This window comes from Chlorocebus sabaeus, chromosome 11 (assembly GCF_047675955.1).
Source record: "Chlorocebus sabaeus isolate Y175 chromosome 11, mChlSab1.0.hap1, whole genome shotgun sequence".
Lineage (NCBI taxonomy): Eukaryota > Metazoa > Chordata > Mammalia > Primates > Cercopithecidae > Chlorocebus > Chlorocebus sabaeus.
Window position 1 is genome coordinate 40,994,770 of NC_132914.1, and position 18,787 is coordinate 41,013,556.

General features: G+C 35.4%; 1 protein-coding gene across 1 annotated transcript in view; it reads right to left on the bottom strand.

Moving 5' to 3' along the window:
• ADAMTS20 (ADAM metallopeptidase with thrombospondin type 1 motif 20) overlaps positions 1–18,787 on the bottom strand; it is a 206,604-nt gene that overhangs the window by 139,336 nt on the left and 48,481 nt on the right. The window contains exons 5-7 of the mRNA XM_008002931.3: positions 12,103–12,186; positions 11,440–11,564; positions 9,681–9,721 (exon numbers count right to left, since the gene is read on the bottom strand). Of these exons, the coding sequence (XP_008001122.3) occupies positions 9,681–9,721; positions 11,440–11,564; positions 12,103–12,186 (250 nt within the window). The remainder of the gene's footprint in view (positions 1–9,680; positions 9,722–11,439; positions 11,565–12,102; positions 12,187–18,787) is intronic.

Below are 18,787 nucleotides of genomic sequence, written 5' to 3' on the forward strand. Positions count from 1 at the left end.
CATGGCTCCATCCATTGCCTGAGATATCAGAGTACCTCCCCTAGGTAACACAAGGTAAGCACAAATTCCACTGCTACCACCATAACTGGTGTACTTTTGAAAGCACCATCTCCTAGATGGTGTGCAACTGAACAGCCAGTTACATCTGTAAGTCCAATTTTCTCCTTCCTGGCTCAGGAAGGTGCCTGCATCACCCTGGCTAACCAGGAGATCTTGAGTCTGTCCATGAGCCAGTACATCACTACTACAGCTGACATTTGAGAAAGCCAACACACTAAGGCTACTTATAATGAAGGAAATCTCAGAGTCTATGTCACTCCCCTCCCACCTCCATCAGAGCTGGTACTGGTACCTGCTACTGGAAAACTAGAGGACAGGCCACATCTCTGGATCCCTTGAAGACATTCTCCAGCACCAACCTGGGGTGTGGCAGGATCACTGGGCAGCTACACCCAAAAGAGCAGCAGGATTCACAGAAGCCTGGCTCTCAGGAACTGCTACTTCTAGGGGGAAGGGGAGTTTACCATATTAAGGAAGCCCTCCGTGGGACAAAAGAAACCAGACTGGAGGCCATGAGTCCCTGAATTTTCCACCTGTGGGGAGTTTCAGCAGAGGCATAGGTACAGTTCTGAGCTCAGTGGGGAAAATCTGTAGCCCAACCCCAAGAGTCAAGCAGCCCTGGGGCTCATGAAGGGTCTTAGAGAAGGGGACTTCTCCCCCTCGCCATCTGTAGACAGCCTTTCTGGAGTGCTTCAGGGTGACAACATCCCCACGGGAGGAGCACCCTCCAGGTCCAGGTTTGCACAAGAGGTAGAGTCACAACCCCTTTCTAAAAGGAATATGAGCATTCCTAAAAATGAAATGAGGTGTTTGTCTGATCTGAATAGCCAGAACATTGGGTCGGGAATGTGACTGGGTGGTGGATCGCTTTCCTGCTGGCTTGGAAGGAGAGTCATGGTGGCTCCTTCTGTTCCCCTTGGAAAGACCTCAGGGCAGCTTCTCCAGCCTGCTCTGTCAAGGCTGAGATGTCTGCCGAACACTGGGGTCTTGCATTTACTCAACTGCTTTAGCCACAGCCAGTTTTTACCCACGGGTACCTCTTATTGGCCTGAAGCATGAACTATTCAATCCAGTAAATAAAATATTGGGATAAAACACTTTTTACAGTGCACACCATGGGGCAACAAAATAAGCATCATAAGACCTCTTCCATTCCAGCCACACAGAAGACAGTGAACCCACAGACCCACCAGATCACTATGACAACCAGCATCTGAGAAACCCATTGCATGGATTTTCTATAACCGAAGAACTCATACTGAGTCCACCACTGAAAGCACCCAAAACCAAAGCTAGGTGATAATAAGCTATGAACATTAAGGGCACATCCTCAATGGGGGAAAAGTAAAATTCTAAAAAAAAAAAAAAAAAAAAAAAAAAAAAAAAAAAAAAAAAACCCAGTTGAATCAAAAATAAATACAAAAATAATTAGAAGAAATAGTCTACCCAAATGAGAAGGAACCAGAAAAATAATTCTGGCAATATCAAAAACAGGGTTGTATAACATCTCCAAAAGATCACACTAACTCTCCAGAAGTGGGTGTAAGCCAAAATGAAATCCTTGAAATACCAGATAAAGAATCCAAAAGGTTGATTATTAAGTAACTCAAGGAGATACAATAGAAAGGTGAAAAACAACATAGGATTTTTCAAAAATTCAGTATATAAATAAAAAATGTTCTAAAGAGATATTTTAAATTAGAAAAATCAACTTCTGGAAATGAAAGGCACATTTGGGAAACTAGAAAATGCAGTGCAAATTTTAACAATAGACTAGAAGGGATAATTTCAGAGCTCAACGACAAGACTTTCAAATTAACGAAATCAGACAAATTTTTTTTAAAAAGAATGAAAATAAATGAACAAAGTCTCCAAGAAATATGAGATTATGTAAAATGGCCAAACCTAGGAATTACAGGTGTTCCTAAGGGAGAAGAAAAATCAAAAAGTTTGTAAAATCTATTTTGGGAATAACTGAGGAAAACTTCCCTGGCCTTGCTAGAGATTTAGACATTCAGACACATTCAGACATTCAGAAACTCAAAGAACTCCTGAGAAAATCATTGCAAAAAGGATATCACCAAGGCTTACCATCATCAGGCTATCTAAAGTCAACATATAGGAAAGAACCCCAAGGCCAGACGGATTAACTACTGAATTCGATCAGACATTCAAATAAGAATTAGTATCAATTCTACTAAAACTATTATAAAAGATGGAGGAGGAAATCCTCCTTAACTTATTTTATAAAGCCAGTATTGCCCAGATACCAGTCAAGAAAGGACATAGCCAAACAACAACAACAACAACAACAAAACCACTACTGAACAATATCCCTGATGAATATAGGTAGAAAAATCCTCAACAAAATACTAGCAAACGGAAGAGTGCATCAAAAAAATAACTCACTATGTTCAAAGAGGTTTAATTCTAAGAATGCAGGGATGATTCAACATACACAAGTCAATAAATTGATTGATTCATCACATAAACAGAATTAAAAACAAGAACCATATGATCATATCAATAGATTCAGAAAAAGAACTTGATAAAATCCAGCATTCCTCTATGATAAAAATTCTCAACAAACTAGGCATATAAAGAACATATCTCAAAATAATAAAAGCCATATATGACAAACCCACAGCCACAATCATATTGAACAGGGAGAAGCTGAAAGCAATCTCCCTGAGAAGTGGAACAAGACAAAGATGCCCACTTTCACCACTTCTATTCAACGTATTACTAGAAGTCTTAGCCAGAGCAGTCAGGCAAGAGAAAGAAATAAAGGGCATCCAAATTGGAAAAGAGGAAGTCAAACGATCTCTGTTCACTGATTACATGATGGTATACCTAGACCATCTTACAGACTCCTTCAAAAGACTCCTAGATCTGATAAATCAGTAAAGTCTTAGGTTTCCAAATCAGCATACACAAATCAGTATCACTGCTATACACCAAAAACAACCAAACAGAGAATCAAATCAAGGACTCAAACCCTTTACAACAGTTGTAAAAAATAAAATAAAATACCTAGGAATACACTTAACCAAGGAGGTGGAAAATCGCAACAAGGAGAACTATAAAACACTGCTAAAAGAAAACATAGATGAATAATAAATGAAACAAACAGTTACATCCCATGCTCATGGACTGGAAAAATGAGTATCATTGAAAATGACCATATTACCAAGAAATCTACAGATTCAATGCATTTCTATCAAAATATCAATATCAGTTTTCAAAGAATTATAAAACAACAATTATAAAATTCATATAGAACCAAACAGGAGCCCAATAGCTAAGGCAATCCTAAGCAAAAAGAATAAACCTGGAAGCAACACATACACAACTTCAAACTATACTACAAGGGTATAGTAACCAAAATGGTGTGGTACTGGTATAAAAGCAGACACATAGACCAATGGAACAGAATAGAAAACCCACATATAAAGCCAAATACTTACAACTAACTGATTTTTGACAAAGCATACAAAAACATAAATTGGAGAAAGAATACCCTATTTAATAAATGATGGTGGGAAAGTTGGATAGCCACATGTAGAAGAATGAAACTGGATCCCTATCTTTCACTTTATACAAAAATCAACTCAAGATGGATTAAATACTTAAATCTAAGATTTGAACCCATAAAAATTCAAGAAGAAAACCAAGGAAAAACTCTTCTGGACATTGGCCTAGGCAAAGATTTATGACTAAGAACCCAAAAGCAAATGCAACAAAAACAAAAATAAATAAGTGGAACCTGATTAAATTTAAAAGCTTCTGCAAAGCAAAAGAAATAATCATCAGAGTGAAAAGACAATGCAGAGTGGGAGAAAATATTTGCAAACAATGCATGTGACAAAGGACTAATATCCAGAATCTACAAGAAACTCAAGCAAATCGGCAAGAAAGCAAACAATTCCATTAAAAAGTGAGCAAAGGACATGAGCAGATATTTCTCAAAGCAGATATACAATTGGCCAACAAACATATGAAAAAATGCTCAACATTACTGATCATCAGGAAAATGCAAATTAAAACTACAATGAGATACGATCTTACCCCAACCAGAAAGGCCATTATTTATAAAGTCAAACAACAACAGATATTGGCATAGATGTGGTAAAAAAGAAATGCTAGTACACTGTGATAAGAATATAAATTAGTATAACCTCTGTGGAAAATAGTATAGAGATTTCTCAAAGAACTAAAAATAGATCTACCATTTGATCCAATAATCCTACTACTGGGCATATACCCAAAGGAACAGAAGTCACTATTTCAAAAAGACACCTGCACACATATGCTATCTCAGCACAATTCAGGACGGCAAAAATACCTAATTATCCATCAACTGATGAGTGGGCAAGAAAATGTGGTATGTGTACACCATGGATTACTACTCAGACACAAACAGAAAGAATGAAATAGTGTCTTTTGTAGCAATTTGTATGGAACTGGAGGCATTATTCTAAGTGAAGTTACTCAAGAATCAAAAACCAAATACTGCATGTTCTCATGTGTAAGTGGAAGCTAAGCTATGGGTATGCAAAGGCATACAGAGTGGTACAATGGACACTGGAAGCTCAGAAGAGGGAAGGGTGTGAGGGTGGGAGGGGGGTGAGGAGTGAAAAACTGAGTGAAAAACTGCCTATTAGGTACAATGTACACTACTCAAGTGATGGGTGCACTAAAATCTTAAGACTTCACCACGATATTATTAATCCATGTAATCAAAAACCACTTGCACCTCTGAAGCTATTGAAATAAAAAAATTAACAAATTAAAAAAAATTAAAGTCTAGCAAAAGTTGTACATGACACATCTACAGAAAATAATTATTGAATGACATTTTAAAAGTCTTACTTAAACAGACAGATAAATGTTTTGAGAACTTAACATGCTGATTCTAAAACTTCCATAGATGAACAAAAGTCCAAAAATAGCCAAAATATTCTTGAAGAAAATAAGCTGGTGGTATATACCCCACTGATTAATATTTATTATAGAACTATAAAAATGAAAATATTATGGAACTGATGCATAGATAAATAGCAACTATGGTCCCATAAAATTGTGGCATGATGTTGCAGACGCAAGTGCATACTGAAATTTTATATATGACATTGCAGATTCTCAGAAAAAGAGAGGAATTATTCAATGTATAGTTTGGGAAATTGGTTATTCAAATAAAAAAAGATTATGAATGTAATTTCACAGTGAACTTCAAAGCAATTGTTTATTTTGAGGGTTAGAAGAAGGGGTTTTTTTGTTTCTGTGTTGTTTTTTGAATCAGGTACAACTGATTTTTAAGAGTGGTGCTCAGTGAAATAAAAGAGGACACAAACAAATGGAAGAACATACCATGCTCATGGATAGGAAGAATCAATATCGTGAAAATGGCCATACTGCCCAAGGTAATTTATAGATTCAATGCCATCCCCATCAAGCTACCAATGAGTTTCTTCACAGAATTGGAAAAAACTGCTTTAAAGTTCATATGGAACCAAAAAAGAGCCCGCATCTCCAAGACAATCCTAAGTCAAAAGGACAAAGCTGGAGGCATCACGCTACCTGACTTCAAACTATACTACAAGGCTACAGTAACCAAAACAGCATGGGACTGGTACCAAAACAGAGATATAGACCAATGGAACAGAACAGAGTCCTCAGAAATAATACCACACATCTACAGCCATCTGATCTTTGACAAATCTGAGAGAAACAAGAAATGGGGAAAGGATTCCCTATTTAATAAATGGTGCTGGGAAAATTGGCTAGCCATAAGTAGAAAGCTGAAACTGGATCCTTTCCTTACTCCTTATACGAAAATTAATTCAAGATGGATTAGAGACTTAAATGTTAGACCTAATACCATAAAAATCCTAGAGGAAAACCTAGGTAGTACCATTCAGGACATAGGCATGGGCAAAGACTTCATGTCTAAAACACCAAAACCAACGGCAGCAAAAGCCAAAATTGACAAATGGGATGTAATTAAACTAAAGAGCTTCTGCACAGCAAAAGAAACTACCATCCGAGTGAACAGGCAACCTACAGAATGGGAGAAAATTTTTGCAATCTACTCATCTGACAAAGGGCTAATAGCCAGAACCTACAAAGAACTCAAACAAATTTACAAGAAAAAAACAAACAACCCCATCAAAAAGTGGGCAAAGGATATGAACAGACATTTCTCAAAAGAAGACATTCATACAGCCAACAGACACATGAAAAAATGCTCATCATCACTGGCCATCAGAGAAATGCAAATCAAAACCACAATAAGATACCATCTCACACCAGTTAGAATGGCGATCATTCAAAAGTCAGGAAACAACAGGTGCTGGAGAGGATGTGGAGAAATAGGAACACTTTTACACTGTTGGTGGGATTGTAAACGAGTTCAACCATTATGGAAAACAGTATGGCGATTCCTCAAGGATCTAGAACTAGATGTACCATATGACCCAGTCATCCCATTACTGGGTATATACCCAAAGGATTATAAATTATGCTGCTATAAAGACACATGCACACGTATGTTTATTGCAGCACTATTCACAATAGCAAAGACTTGGAATCAACCCAAATGTCCATCGGTGACAGATTGGATTAAGAAAATGTGGCACATATACACCATGGAATACTATGCAGCCATAAAAAAGGATGAGTTTGTGCCCTTTGTAGGGACATGGATGCAGCTGGAAACCATCATTCTTAGCAAACTATCACAAGAACAGAAAACCAAACACCGCATGTTCTCACTCATAGGTGGGAACTGAACAATGAGATTACTTGGACTCGGGAAGGGGAACATCACACACCGGGGCCTATCATGGGGAGGGGGGCGGGGAGGGATTGCATTGGGAGTTATACCTGATGTAAATGACGAGTTGATGGGTGCAGCACACCAACATGGCACAAGTATACATATGTAACAAACCTGCACGTTATGCACATGTACCCTACAACTTAAAGTATAATAATAATAAATAAATTAAAAAAAAAAAAAAGAGTGGTTTAATTTGGGGAGTTGAGAGAGGGAAGGAAAGATGTTAAAAAGTAATGTTTAGATGAAAACAAAAGGTATGAATGTGGTTATAGAGTTCAGGTTTAACAAGGAAAATTTTTGGCTTTTTTTTTAACCTATGTGTTATATGGTTAACCATCAAGGGATATAACAAGTTATTCCAGCTTTTCCAAATACTAATTATATTGGTTTTAAGAAGTCTCCATAATCACAGGTGGTATTTTCCCTTTATCTGTCGGAGAAGATGATGCAACCCACACAGTGACTTCGAACTTCTTTGATAGAATTTCCACTGCCTTGTTGAATTTCTCACTGTATTGCATATCTTGCCACGTGTGAAATAATGAGTTTAGGAAAACTTCAAGACTACACATCATTTTGCATGAATAATACCCATTAGAGCCAAGGAGACTGACATGTTTTGTAGCATTTCCAGGTAAATGAAAATTTTACTGGCATTCACCATTTACTAGCTTTGTACAATATTATAAAGGTAGAAGCAAAATAGCAGCACATTGTGCTTGGCTTATAAGGATTGCTTTAACACCATTACGTTAAATAAACAATGTGCATAGTGTATTGGAAGTGCCAACTCTTGCAAATTTACAATACTTAAATATACTTAACATTCTAATGTATTAAAAGTATAAAGAAAAAACTAAACAAGCATTTATAGCGATACTATGAAATCTCCAATAATTGTTTTGACTGTTGCCTTCGGCTTTTTAGTGCAACTTTTCCACGTTGTAATTACTATATTGTATTGCTTTGTGTTTCCTATTTATTATACATAACTTCAGAGCTAAGTACCAGTACACCAAGTACTGCAATCACCTTTCACTTATTGTACATGCAAAGTAACAGCATACAGTTTTGGTGATTAACAATATTCCTTTTTTTCTTTAATAAAGGATATTTATTTGAATTTTTAAAAGGAATAAAACTAAATCCCTACCTAATACGATATCAAAAAAAATTACCCCGATGGATTAGAGATTTAAATGTTAAAGGACAAATTTTAAAATATTTACTAGAAAACAGGAAAATATGTTTAGACCTTGAGTTACACAATGGTTTCTTAAAGAAGAAACAAAAAAGTTAACGCTAAAAGAGTAGGTTTATAAAGCGCGGTGGCTCAAGCCTGTAATCCCAGCACTTTGGGAGGCCGAGACGGGCGAATCACGAGGTCAGGAGATCGAGACCATCCTGGCTAACACGGTGAAACCCCGTCTCTACTAAGAAATACAAAAAACTAGCTGGGCTTGGTGGCGGCGCCTGTAGTCCCACCTACTCGGGAGGCTGAGGCAGGAGAATGGCGTAAACCCGGGAGGCGGAGCTTGCAGTGAGCTGAGATCCGGCCACTGTACTCCAGCCTGGGCGACAGAGCCAGACTCCGTCTCAAAATAAATAAATAAATAAATAAATAAATAAATAAATAAATACATAAATAAATTCAGCTACATTTTATATTTTCACACATAAAAGAATGAAAACAAAGCAACAAACTGCTAAAAGGTATTTGTAATATGTATAAACCAAAAAGGGTTTCGTATCAGGAAGTCATAAAGAATACCTGAAAAGCAGTTAAGAAAGCAACAAATACCACACCACAAATATAGGCAATGTTTCTTTCATTTATTTCATTCCTTACAGAAAAAGAAATACAAATATATGAAAAGATGCTTGAATTCATTAGCAATCAGTGAAATGAAAATTCTAATGGTAATAAAATATATTACATTTAGACTAAAAAAATGAGAAATCTGAAGATACCCAGTATTTACAAAGATATAATCAAAAGGAATGTTTATTGATAAATGTATAAATTGGTATAACCGCTTTAGAAAATAATTTGTTATATCTTATAAATGTGAATATTAGCTCACTTAATGCCACAGGCATCTTAATCCTAGGGATATACCCTAGCTCTTCCAGTGAAGTTCATGACACAAGAAAGTAGAATCAGCCCAAATACACACTAATATAATATAGATATATAAACTGTAGATGAAATATTATATAACAGTGAAAATGCATGAACTTCGACTACAGAATTCAAAAATAAGCAAAGTAATTTTTGTTTAGGAACACATATATATGTAATAAAAGCAAATACTTTTTGTTTAGGAACATATATGTATGTAATAAAACTATTTTTCAAGAGACAGAAGGAATTGGTAAATACAAAATTCATGCTATTGGCTACCTCACGGGGAAAAGCAGAGAGATGGAAAATGACTGAGCAGAGACTATGCAATACTAGTGGCAAAGTTCTAACTTAAATCTAATGGTGAATTCATGGCTATTCATTTTATTATTTCCCTTTAAACTGGCATATAGGTGATTATGTATTATTTCTCATGCACAGCATTTGATATTTAGTAATTTGCAAATAAATGTTAGTTCTTATTATTTTGTAAAATTTACAGCAGCAGAATGAAATAAGTGACAAGTATAATAATTTATCAAGATAATTTTAATCAAAATCACTAAAATGGAAAATGGAAAAAATCCTAAACATTATTTTAAATAATTCAATAAACAATTACATAAGCTAAACTTAATTGACAAAATAACTTACCTAATATGTTACATTTCTCTTTAGATGAACAAATGTCTTCCCTTAAAATAAAAGATTTATTTTGAAGCATTTTTGGAAAATATTTTTACAACAAGCCAAAATAAAAACAAAGAAGCTTTAACTATGATATGACTACTACCACAAGCTAACTTCTAAAATCTAGTTCATATTAACCTCTCAAAAAGTCTAAACCTAGAGTAATACACCATCTGTCCACATCAGTAAGCAATATGTGCTATATAATGAGTGTTGTAAATAGTTGAATCATTAACCAAGTTCAGTGAAAAACTTTCTATTTTTAATATCTCTGCTTTTACTTACACAGTATATGTAATATAATTTACCCTCATGACGATTCAATGTCATCATGAGCTTCAGTTATCATTCTCTCATGCAAAATAATGGTGTTCTCAGATGTTACCAAGTTGCTTAATTTTTTTTTGCTTCTGCGTTACTTAGTCCATGGCCATTCAATTTGACAGTCCTTGTGTCTCCTTTCTAATTACCTCTTTCTCATAGCCCTTTCTTCCTCCCATATTTAATCTGCTATCTCCAATCTCTCCTGCTTGGCTTCTAACTACAATCCAAGAACCATGGACTATATATAATATAATACTATGTATAAAATTAAATCAATTCTGCTTTGGTTTTGAAAAGAGATTAAAGTACAGTCATCCACTGCATAACATGTTTCAGTCAACAATAGACTGCATATATGACATCGGTCCTATAAGATCATAATACCATATTTACACTGTACCTTTTCTATGTTTAGATAGGTTTAGATACACAAATGCTTACCATTGTGTTACAAATTCCTATAGTATTCAGTACAGTAATATGCTGTACAGGTTTGTAGCCTAGGACCACTAGGCTATACCATATTGCCTAGGTGTCTAATAGGCTACACCATCTATGTCTGCATAAGTACACTCTATTATGTTTGCATAAAGACTAAATCACCTAATGATGCATTTCTTGGAATGTGTCCCCATCATTAAGCAACACATAACTGTACATGAACTACATGTTAGCTATTTTACATAGGCTAAAGCTTTTCGTTTTAGAACTCCAGACAGCTGAGATTTCTTTGAGTTTGATGCCTAAATAAAGGATTTCTTTGGTTAGTCAAACAAATATCAAACCTAGGATTTATATATTCTGGTAGTATCACTGTCGCTGAAACAAAGGTGTGAATTAACAATGTGTAGTATTGCTTGTAAAATGAATAATAATTTTATAATAGCAGAAGCTGTTTTTCATATAAATAAGCAGGTTTGAGAACAACCCTAGCAAAGGTAGCCTGGCAATTAAGGCAGGCATTAAGCATCAAAACAAGGAACAGATAAATAGATTTTTAAAAGCAAAGGGAGTCCAAAAAGTGGACAAACGAAAGAAGAAAGTTGTTCTTCTTTCCAAGCAACTGAAATACCAAGAAGGGAATGAACAAAACCTGCTCTCAGTTCTATAACTATGTTAATTTCTTAATTCTCTCATTCTGTCACTAATATCGTTAGGAAATTGTTTTGTTTAGATCAAACCATTACTCAGCAACCTGACATTGCTAATTTCCTAGAGAACTAACTAGTATTCTGGTTTGAAAGAACAAAAGAATGCTTTTATTCGATAGTTTCTTTTGCAGTACAAATTCTCATAGAACACTTCTGTGTATTATTAACAAAGAATTAAGAAGAAGTATCAGTCATGCAGGAGGGAAGAATAAAGGATTGTATGGGAAAGACTATTTCTATAATCATACCTAGTGATAAGAATAGCAGCGTCATGGTGGGAAGGGTGAACATCATCAACGTCATTCTGAGTTTGTTGCCATGAACAAAAGTTATTTAATGTGGTAGCACCATCAAAATTAATGACTGGCCCTTCCTATGCAAAATAAGCAATGCAATACTGTATCAAAATATTAATGTCCTCTTTTCCTTCCAAGTTTATCAGCATCTGCACAATTTATCAAATAGCATTCTCACAGGCAAATGAAGGAGTGACAGCATCTCTTCTTCATATATTAACTACAACATATTTTAGCAATATCTAAAACGTGATCAAAACTGAATCTAAGTAGATCTTCTTAATATAACCATCCAATATTTAGGAAAAACTTTTAAAAACTACTATATTTTAAATCCTCTGACATTAGGATTATAAAAATGAATACTAAGGTTTTTAATCTTTTATTTTTGACTTGTTTATTCATTTTTGTTACTTCCTTTGCTCAGTTAAACACTGTTGTCATTCTATTTTATTTCCATCACAACACATAAGGGTAATCTCATTCATTTTCAAATCAAGTCTTTAAAGCAAACTTTAAAAACATCTCATTTCTAATAAGAGTTCCATAATCTCTATGTATTGTCACTAAAAACTTACTACAACTAAGGTTACTAATTTTAGACCTGTTTCTTACCTCCTCGTGGTGAATCATAACTAATTTTACCACTACTATGTGTATAAAACTTCCAATACTTGGATCTTTGTAGATTGTTGCAACCTGCATGTAAAAAAATGTAGGATTAGTTGTTTAAAATGAATATTTCTTCTCAAAAGTAAGTTGAAATCAGTCACAGAGTCAATTCTCCAATTGCACTGCACGTAGGAATCTTGGGATCTCTTAGAGTGCTTTAACAAATCCTCATGTTCAGACCACGTCCCTTACCAAATAAATCAGAATATGCAGGATTGAGACCCCGGCATCTTAAAGATTCTCAAAATTTGAGTATCTTAAACCTTGCTACTGAGACTGATCCATGGATCAGCAGCATCCACATAACCTAGAGCTGATATGAAACAGAATCTCAGGCCCCACCCTGGATTAATGATTCACAGTCTGCACTTTAACAAGATCTCAAGTGTTCTGAACACATGTTAGATTTTGGAACTGCTGTTATGGATGATTCAGCAAGAAATTCACTTCACTCTGTGTCATAATCCACAATTTACATGACTACAATATTCCATAAAAATACGTAAGTTTTACCTATTCTTTTCTGATAGTTCACCTAATCTTTCAGCCACGGTTGTATATTTCCAACTCCAAATATGATTATTATTTTTAAAGTTTAGCATTACCAGAATCCATAGAGACAGATCCATCTAGAATCATATAAACAGCCCTAGAAGAGGTCACGAGTCGCAACCTGGTCCTCAGTTTTCCAGGACTGGAGAATGTGAGGCACTCTGGATGGGCTCTGCATGGGCTCACTGATGATTCATGATCAAGGTGTCATCCCATTCGCTAATTCATATTCTCTCCTTGTAGCCATTATAGAGGTTGCCACTGCAGTAGGAGCGTCTTTCATGGCCAATGCCTCTGCCTGGTACTTAATTAGAGACATACCCCACTCTGGATCTGGGCTACCTGTGCAATGAAAACTGCTGCTAAACCCTAGATCACCTTCTTGTTGGCCACTGCCTAAGTCAAAGCAGCAATTGCTCCAGGGTGTGCTACTTCCCTCATTTGTTTAATAAATAAACGTTCAGTATCTACTCCTTGCTTTGTTGGCTACAGAAGCAGATATAGGGAAGAGAACAAAGGCCCTGACCTTGTGGAGCTTACAGTTTGTTAGAAGTATCACTACCGGAGCCCTCACTCTGTCAGTCAAAGCTGCTTCACCACAACATATAACATGACTGCTGTCAATGCCTCTTGTGCCAAATGGACTACTACCAGAACTAGAGCCAAAAGCATCTTTAGAGCTGCTGACACTGTAGGGTCAGCATGAGCATAAATACATAGTCCAGCATCTGTACTACTGTTATGGCTGTGCAGTCTCAAATATTTACAGGTTTGTCATCTGAACCTATAGTGATGACTTTGGCTCTGGTAGTAGCATGTTTTGGCAAGAGTGGAGGTAGCCCCAGCGAGGTTGACAGTAAGTTAAGACAGGGATGGTTAGCTGATTGGCAAATTCAAGCACGTCTGTTAGCAATGCAGTATTTCTCACTTTAAAATAGGAGCTGTGAATTTACAGTTGAATTTATAAATATTCATTTTACATGCAATGTTTTAAAATACATCTACCATGGGGGAAAAAAAAGCACACCTGTAATTATGATTTTGGAGTTACGCTTGATCCTGTGAGTTTAAAAATGGATGTTTTTCTAAGCCAAATTACAAGGTAAAAGATACACCTCAAAGGTATTTACAAAAGCTCTTTTTCCCCTATAAATGAAAAACAGCTGTGAAGACTTCTGTGTCTCAGAATAATATGCATATCCAGTAGTCCGAAAAAACAGCATATGCACTATGAGGTGTCTAACATGGCTAACTACTATATCCATTGTCCCAAGTATTTTGACTATGAATGAAAATCTGGATGTTATAGTATCAGCTATAAAATACATAACCACAAAAATACTTCCAGTTTTGGAAGGAAACAGATGCTCCACGTTTATTTAAAAGTGATAAATCCACAAGCTAGAATTTGGAAAAAATGTCCCAATATTCTGACTGTATGATTTAAAATATATTACTACAGCAAAATAACCTTAAATGTAACACTAGGGAAAAGATAATGCAAACTATTGTTATGCAAGGTGGATACTGGCTATAAAATATAGTTATTTAAGGCAAACAGACACAGGTTCCAATTCTAACAGCCATTTGATAAAACCTACTTCTAGGCTACTATAAGGATTAAATGAGATGGTATGCAAATAGTATTTAGATTAGGGCCAGGATCATAGGGATCAATCACAGTGGCTATTACTCTTATTGCTACTTATAAAGCTTTTTCAGAAGAAAAGGCATAATACAGATATAGATGTAGATATTCATAATACTAGTTCTAGTACATGTGTTTCAAGTTAATTATCACAGTACGTCTAAATTGGAAACAAAGTATCCAAAAGCATGATTGTTTTATTATCTCTTTTAGTACTTACTGAACATCTACTGCCCATCAAACCCTGTATTGCTTACTAAATATCAGAGCTAAACAAGGCATAATTTCTGCCCTTAACTCACAGTCCTCTGGGAGTAAAAGATATAAAAACAGACAGTTTGATTTACATAATTTTTACTTCCCGCAAAGAAAGTCCTGGAGATGATATTTTGCTTTTACACTAAAATAGTATATTTCATTAAATAATTAAGAATGTCATCATGCTCATTTTTTCTAATTGTATCTCTTATTATTTTACTGACCTTTATAATTTAAGTGTTCATGTAGAATATATGTATACCTTTAACTATATTTAGATGTTTGAAGGTGCTGTTATTGAATGACTCTATTCAATAAAGCTAAATTGTGATTCAAGCAATGAATAGCCACAAGGCCCATTTGGTACTCAGAGAATTTTTGAAACGGTATGTACAATGCACTTCTCTCATTCTTAAAACCACCACCCCAAATCAGACTGCCTTGATGATAGGATACTATGTTTGCTGTAAATAATAAATGAGTAAATATTAAATGATACATAAAATATTTATTCAATGTTTATTGTGTGCCAGATGTGTTCAAGTTTAAATGTATTAATTCATTTAATTATCACAACAAATCTTATGAGATAGGAGCTACTATAGTGTCCATTTTACAGATAAGAACAGTAAGATACAGAGAAGTTAAGTAAGACACTGAAGATCCGGCAGCTGGTAGCAAACAGAACCCAATTTTCATTCTGTACAGTCTGGCTTTAGAGCACTGACTACTTTATCTGATCTTTATTCAGCATTCTGAACCAATTAGTTCTTGGTAAAAACATTTCAAGACATTTCAAAACCCTGCTGCAACACATCCCCTGGCCACTGGTATTGTCCTGTTATGGTCACTTGCCCGTGGCCTCAGAGAAGCCCTAGGCAGTCAGCAGACTTGGGCTTTAGTTCCAGCTCTATTAGTAGCTACAAGGTAGTTGTTCAACCCTGGAAAATGGGTTTATCTTTTTTTTTTTTTTTTTTTTTTTTTTTTTTTGTCTTAATGTCCGTAATATCCAAGTGGAGGCACTGGGTACCCTTGGGTCACAATGTCCTTGCATATTGGATTAATATTAACCAGGGGCTGCTGGGGAAGAGTTGTGAAAGACATTTGTTTTAAAGAACAAAATCATTCCACAGTTTGAAAAATGAGCTAAAATAATTAGATATCTTCATGGAATCTTGAATAGGCTAACACACACACACACACACACACACACACACACACACACACACAGAGATATATTAAATCTGTGACACAGAGATATTATATACAGCATTTCATGCAACTATATGACCACAGTCCTTAGCTCCCCACTGCCCCCCATGAAGCATATCACAGGACTAATATTCCATTCCATAGAATACACTTTAGGAAACACCAGACCAGATTTCTAATGTATCATCCTATTCTAAAAGCCATTTAATATTTTTAATATATTACCTTAATCACTACATTTTAGAGTGCTATGTATTCGAATTTTTATTGATCTACTTAAAATGTATTTAATCTTTTATTCTTTAAATGTTAGTTTCCTTCACATAAGTAGTTCTTGCTTCTTTATAGGTTTCATAAAATAGTAAATACTATTATTTCATGGATATTTAATGAAAGGTGAAGAAGAAATGGTATGAATTGTATTGTTGAAATCTTTAAGAAAATTCTAGGCAAAATACAGTTCATACAAAGCGTGAAACAAATTGCTATCACCATTAACTTACCAACCATTTTGAAAATAATTTCTAGATAGAGCTTTAGCAAACATTCATATACGGTATGTTCATAGGCCACCTTCATTAAGAAGTACAAAGTCATCTATAAAAAACTGATTTTGACAAATGAATGTTTACAAAGATCATTACTCTTACCTTCATCAGAAAGATCTTTTCATTTTTAAATTGAAAATGATGAAATTCTACATACATACAGAGCAAATATGTGCAAATAATTAAGAATATGCAGAGCAATAAATTGAAGGGAAAAGTAATATAAATGGTTATACCTCAAGTATGAAAGCATATCATTAGTTTTTATTGTAATGTAGTTAAAAATCTTCCCCATCCTAATAACATCAGTAAAAACAACCAACAAAATTGCAAGTAATGGTATACAGTCAATGTAATGCAAATGAGGGTTTTTAGTTGATACATGCCTCTAATATTAGTAACCACATTTTAATGAAAGGGTTAATTCTTGAGGATTACGTGATGCTCCTTAAATTTACATTATTAAATCTGCAAGAGGGTGAATATTATAGAGTCAAACCTTTAGAAACACAATGAAGTGTGGAAGTCTTTTAATACTTAGTAAATATCTAAGGTCTATTAAATAATAAATTGAGTATCAAAATAAATATACTGAAGAAAAAGTTGCTCTAGTTTACATACATTTTAGTAGCTTGATAATGCATATATAAATGCCATTTTAACCTGGTGTTGTCACCCAAATTCCCTAAGGATAAAGGTTTTAGAATGGCAGCTGAGTATCTCTGCTCATTTAACACAAACACTATTTCACTAGATATACTATACATCACAAGTGTGTTCTTCCCCACTAATTTTTTGTTTGTTTGTTTGTTTGTTTTTTGAGACAGAGTTTCCCTCTGTCGCCCAGGCTGGAGTGCAGTGGCACAATCTCAGCTCACTGCAAGCTCTGCCTCCCGGGTTTACGCCATTCTCCTGCCTCAGCCTCCCGAGTAGCTGGGACTACAGGCACCCGCTATCACGCCCAGCTAATTTTTTTGTATTTTTTAGTAGAGACGGGGTTTCACCGTGTTAGTCAGATGATCTCGATCTCCTGACCTTGTGATCTGCCCACTTCGGCCTCCCAAAGTGCTGGGATGACAGGCGTGAGCCACCGCGCCCGGCCTTCCCCACTAATTTTAATGTTAATTCCAGAAATCCTTTGAGTAAGAAGGGTCTCTAGTCTACTCTGACAACGTTAAGTGCAACTAAAAAGTGAATGAAGTCACATTCTTTATTTCAATGTCACTGCACTCAGATATTTCGTTAAATTGTTGAAAGCAAAGAAAAAGTTTAAGAAGACAGCACAGTTGTTTACTTTGCGCAGCATGAGTAAGGGTAGATAATCTAAGTTGTGTATATAACCCATTTGCTCAATCCTGAAAGCATTCCCTTATTTCCCCCATTATATCTGGAGCTCAACAGACAAAAATTCTTTTTCATCACTTTGAACTTGTCTTTATCGTATACCAAGCCTATGTCACATTGTCTTGATCTTTTCCTAAATTACCGTGATCAGAATATCATCAATAATCCACGTGTGTGTTTGAATAAATGCAGTTAGTGCCTTCTAAAAACTGGAAAAAATAGGCAAAACCTGAACAGCTCCTTCCTAAACTGGAAATATCTGTGGACACTTATGTGCAAATAGCATTTCTGTTACCTTTTTAAAGCGGTTTTTGAAATGGACTTAACAAGTAGCAATAAAACAAGTTGGACTAGATTTGATCTCTACATAGTGTGATCAACAGTCCCAGTTTGCTCAGGACTGAAGGGTTTCCAAGGACATGAGACTCAATACCAAAACTGAACAAGTTCCAGGTAAAATGGGAGAGTTTGTCACTCTTTCTCTTAAGTTCCCTTTCACCTTTAATATTTTTGCAACCATAAATATAGTTGTGATCATTGTTTTTTAGCCAATAAAAAAGCAACAATTTATGTACAGAACCATAGGCTCTACTAATTTTCCCACGTCCTCATTTGAACAGTCTTTCAGTGAGAGAGAAGAAAAGCACTAAACCCAGGTAGCTTAGAAGTCATCTAAAATTTGGCTACTTAGGAAGAAAGAAAGCATATACAAAAACTCAAAGTATCTCAAAAGGGAGACTTACCCTCCTTAATTTTTCCTCCTACCCCACTTTATTTGGAATGCACACCTCTTCCTCAATTCTGCTGCATCTATCTCCCTGAGAATAAAAGCTTAACACAAACCAGATGACTGTGTCTATAAAAATTCTGTCTTCAACAGAAACCTGCTCTCCTTCTAGTAGGCCTAAAAATCCAGAAAATGAGAAGTACATGCATTGATCTGTTGTTCGAAGCATTGTTTCAATGCAGATTTGCTTTCCATGAAGTCAAAAGGTCTGTCTGCATTCCCTTCAATTAACTCCGGCTTTAAACTTTCCATGGACAACTTTAGTTATCTCACAGTATG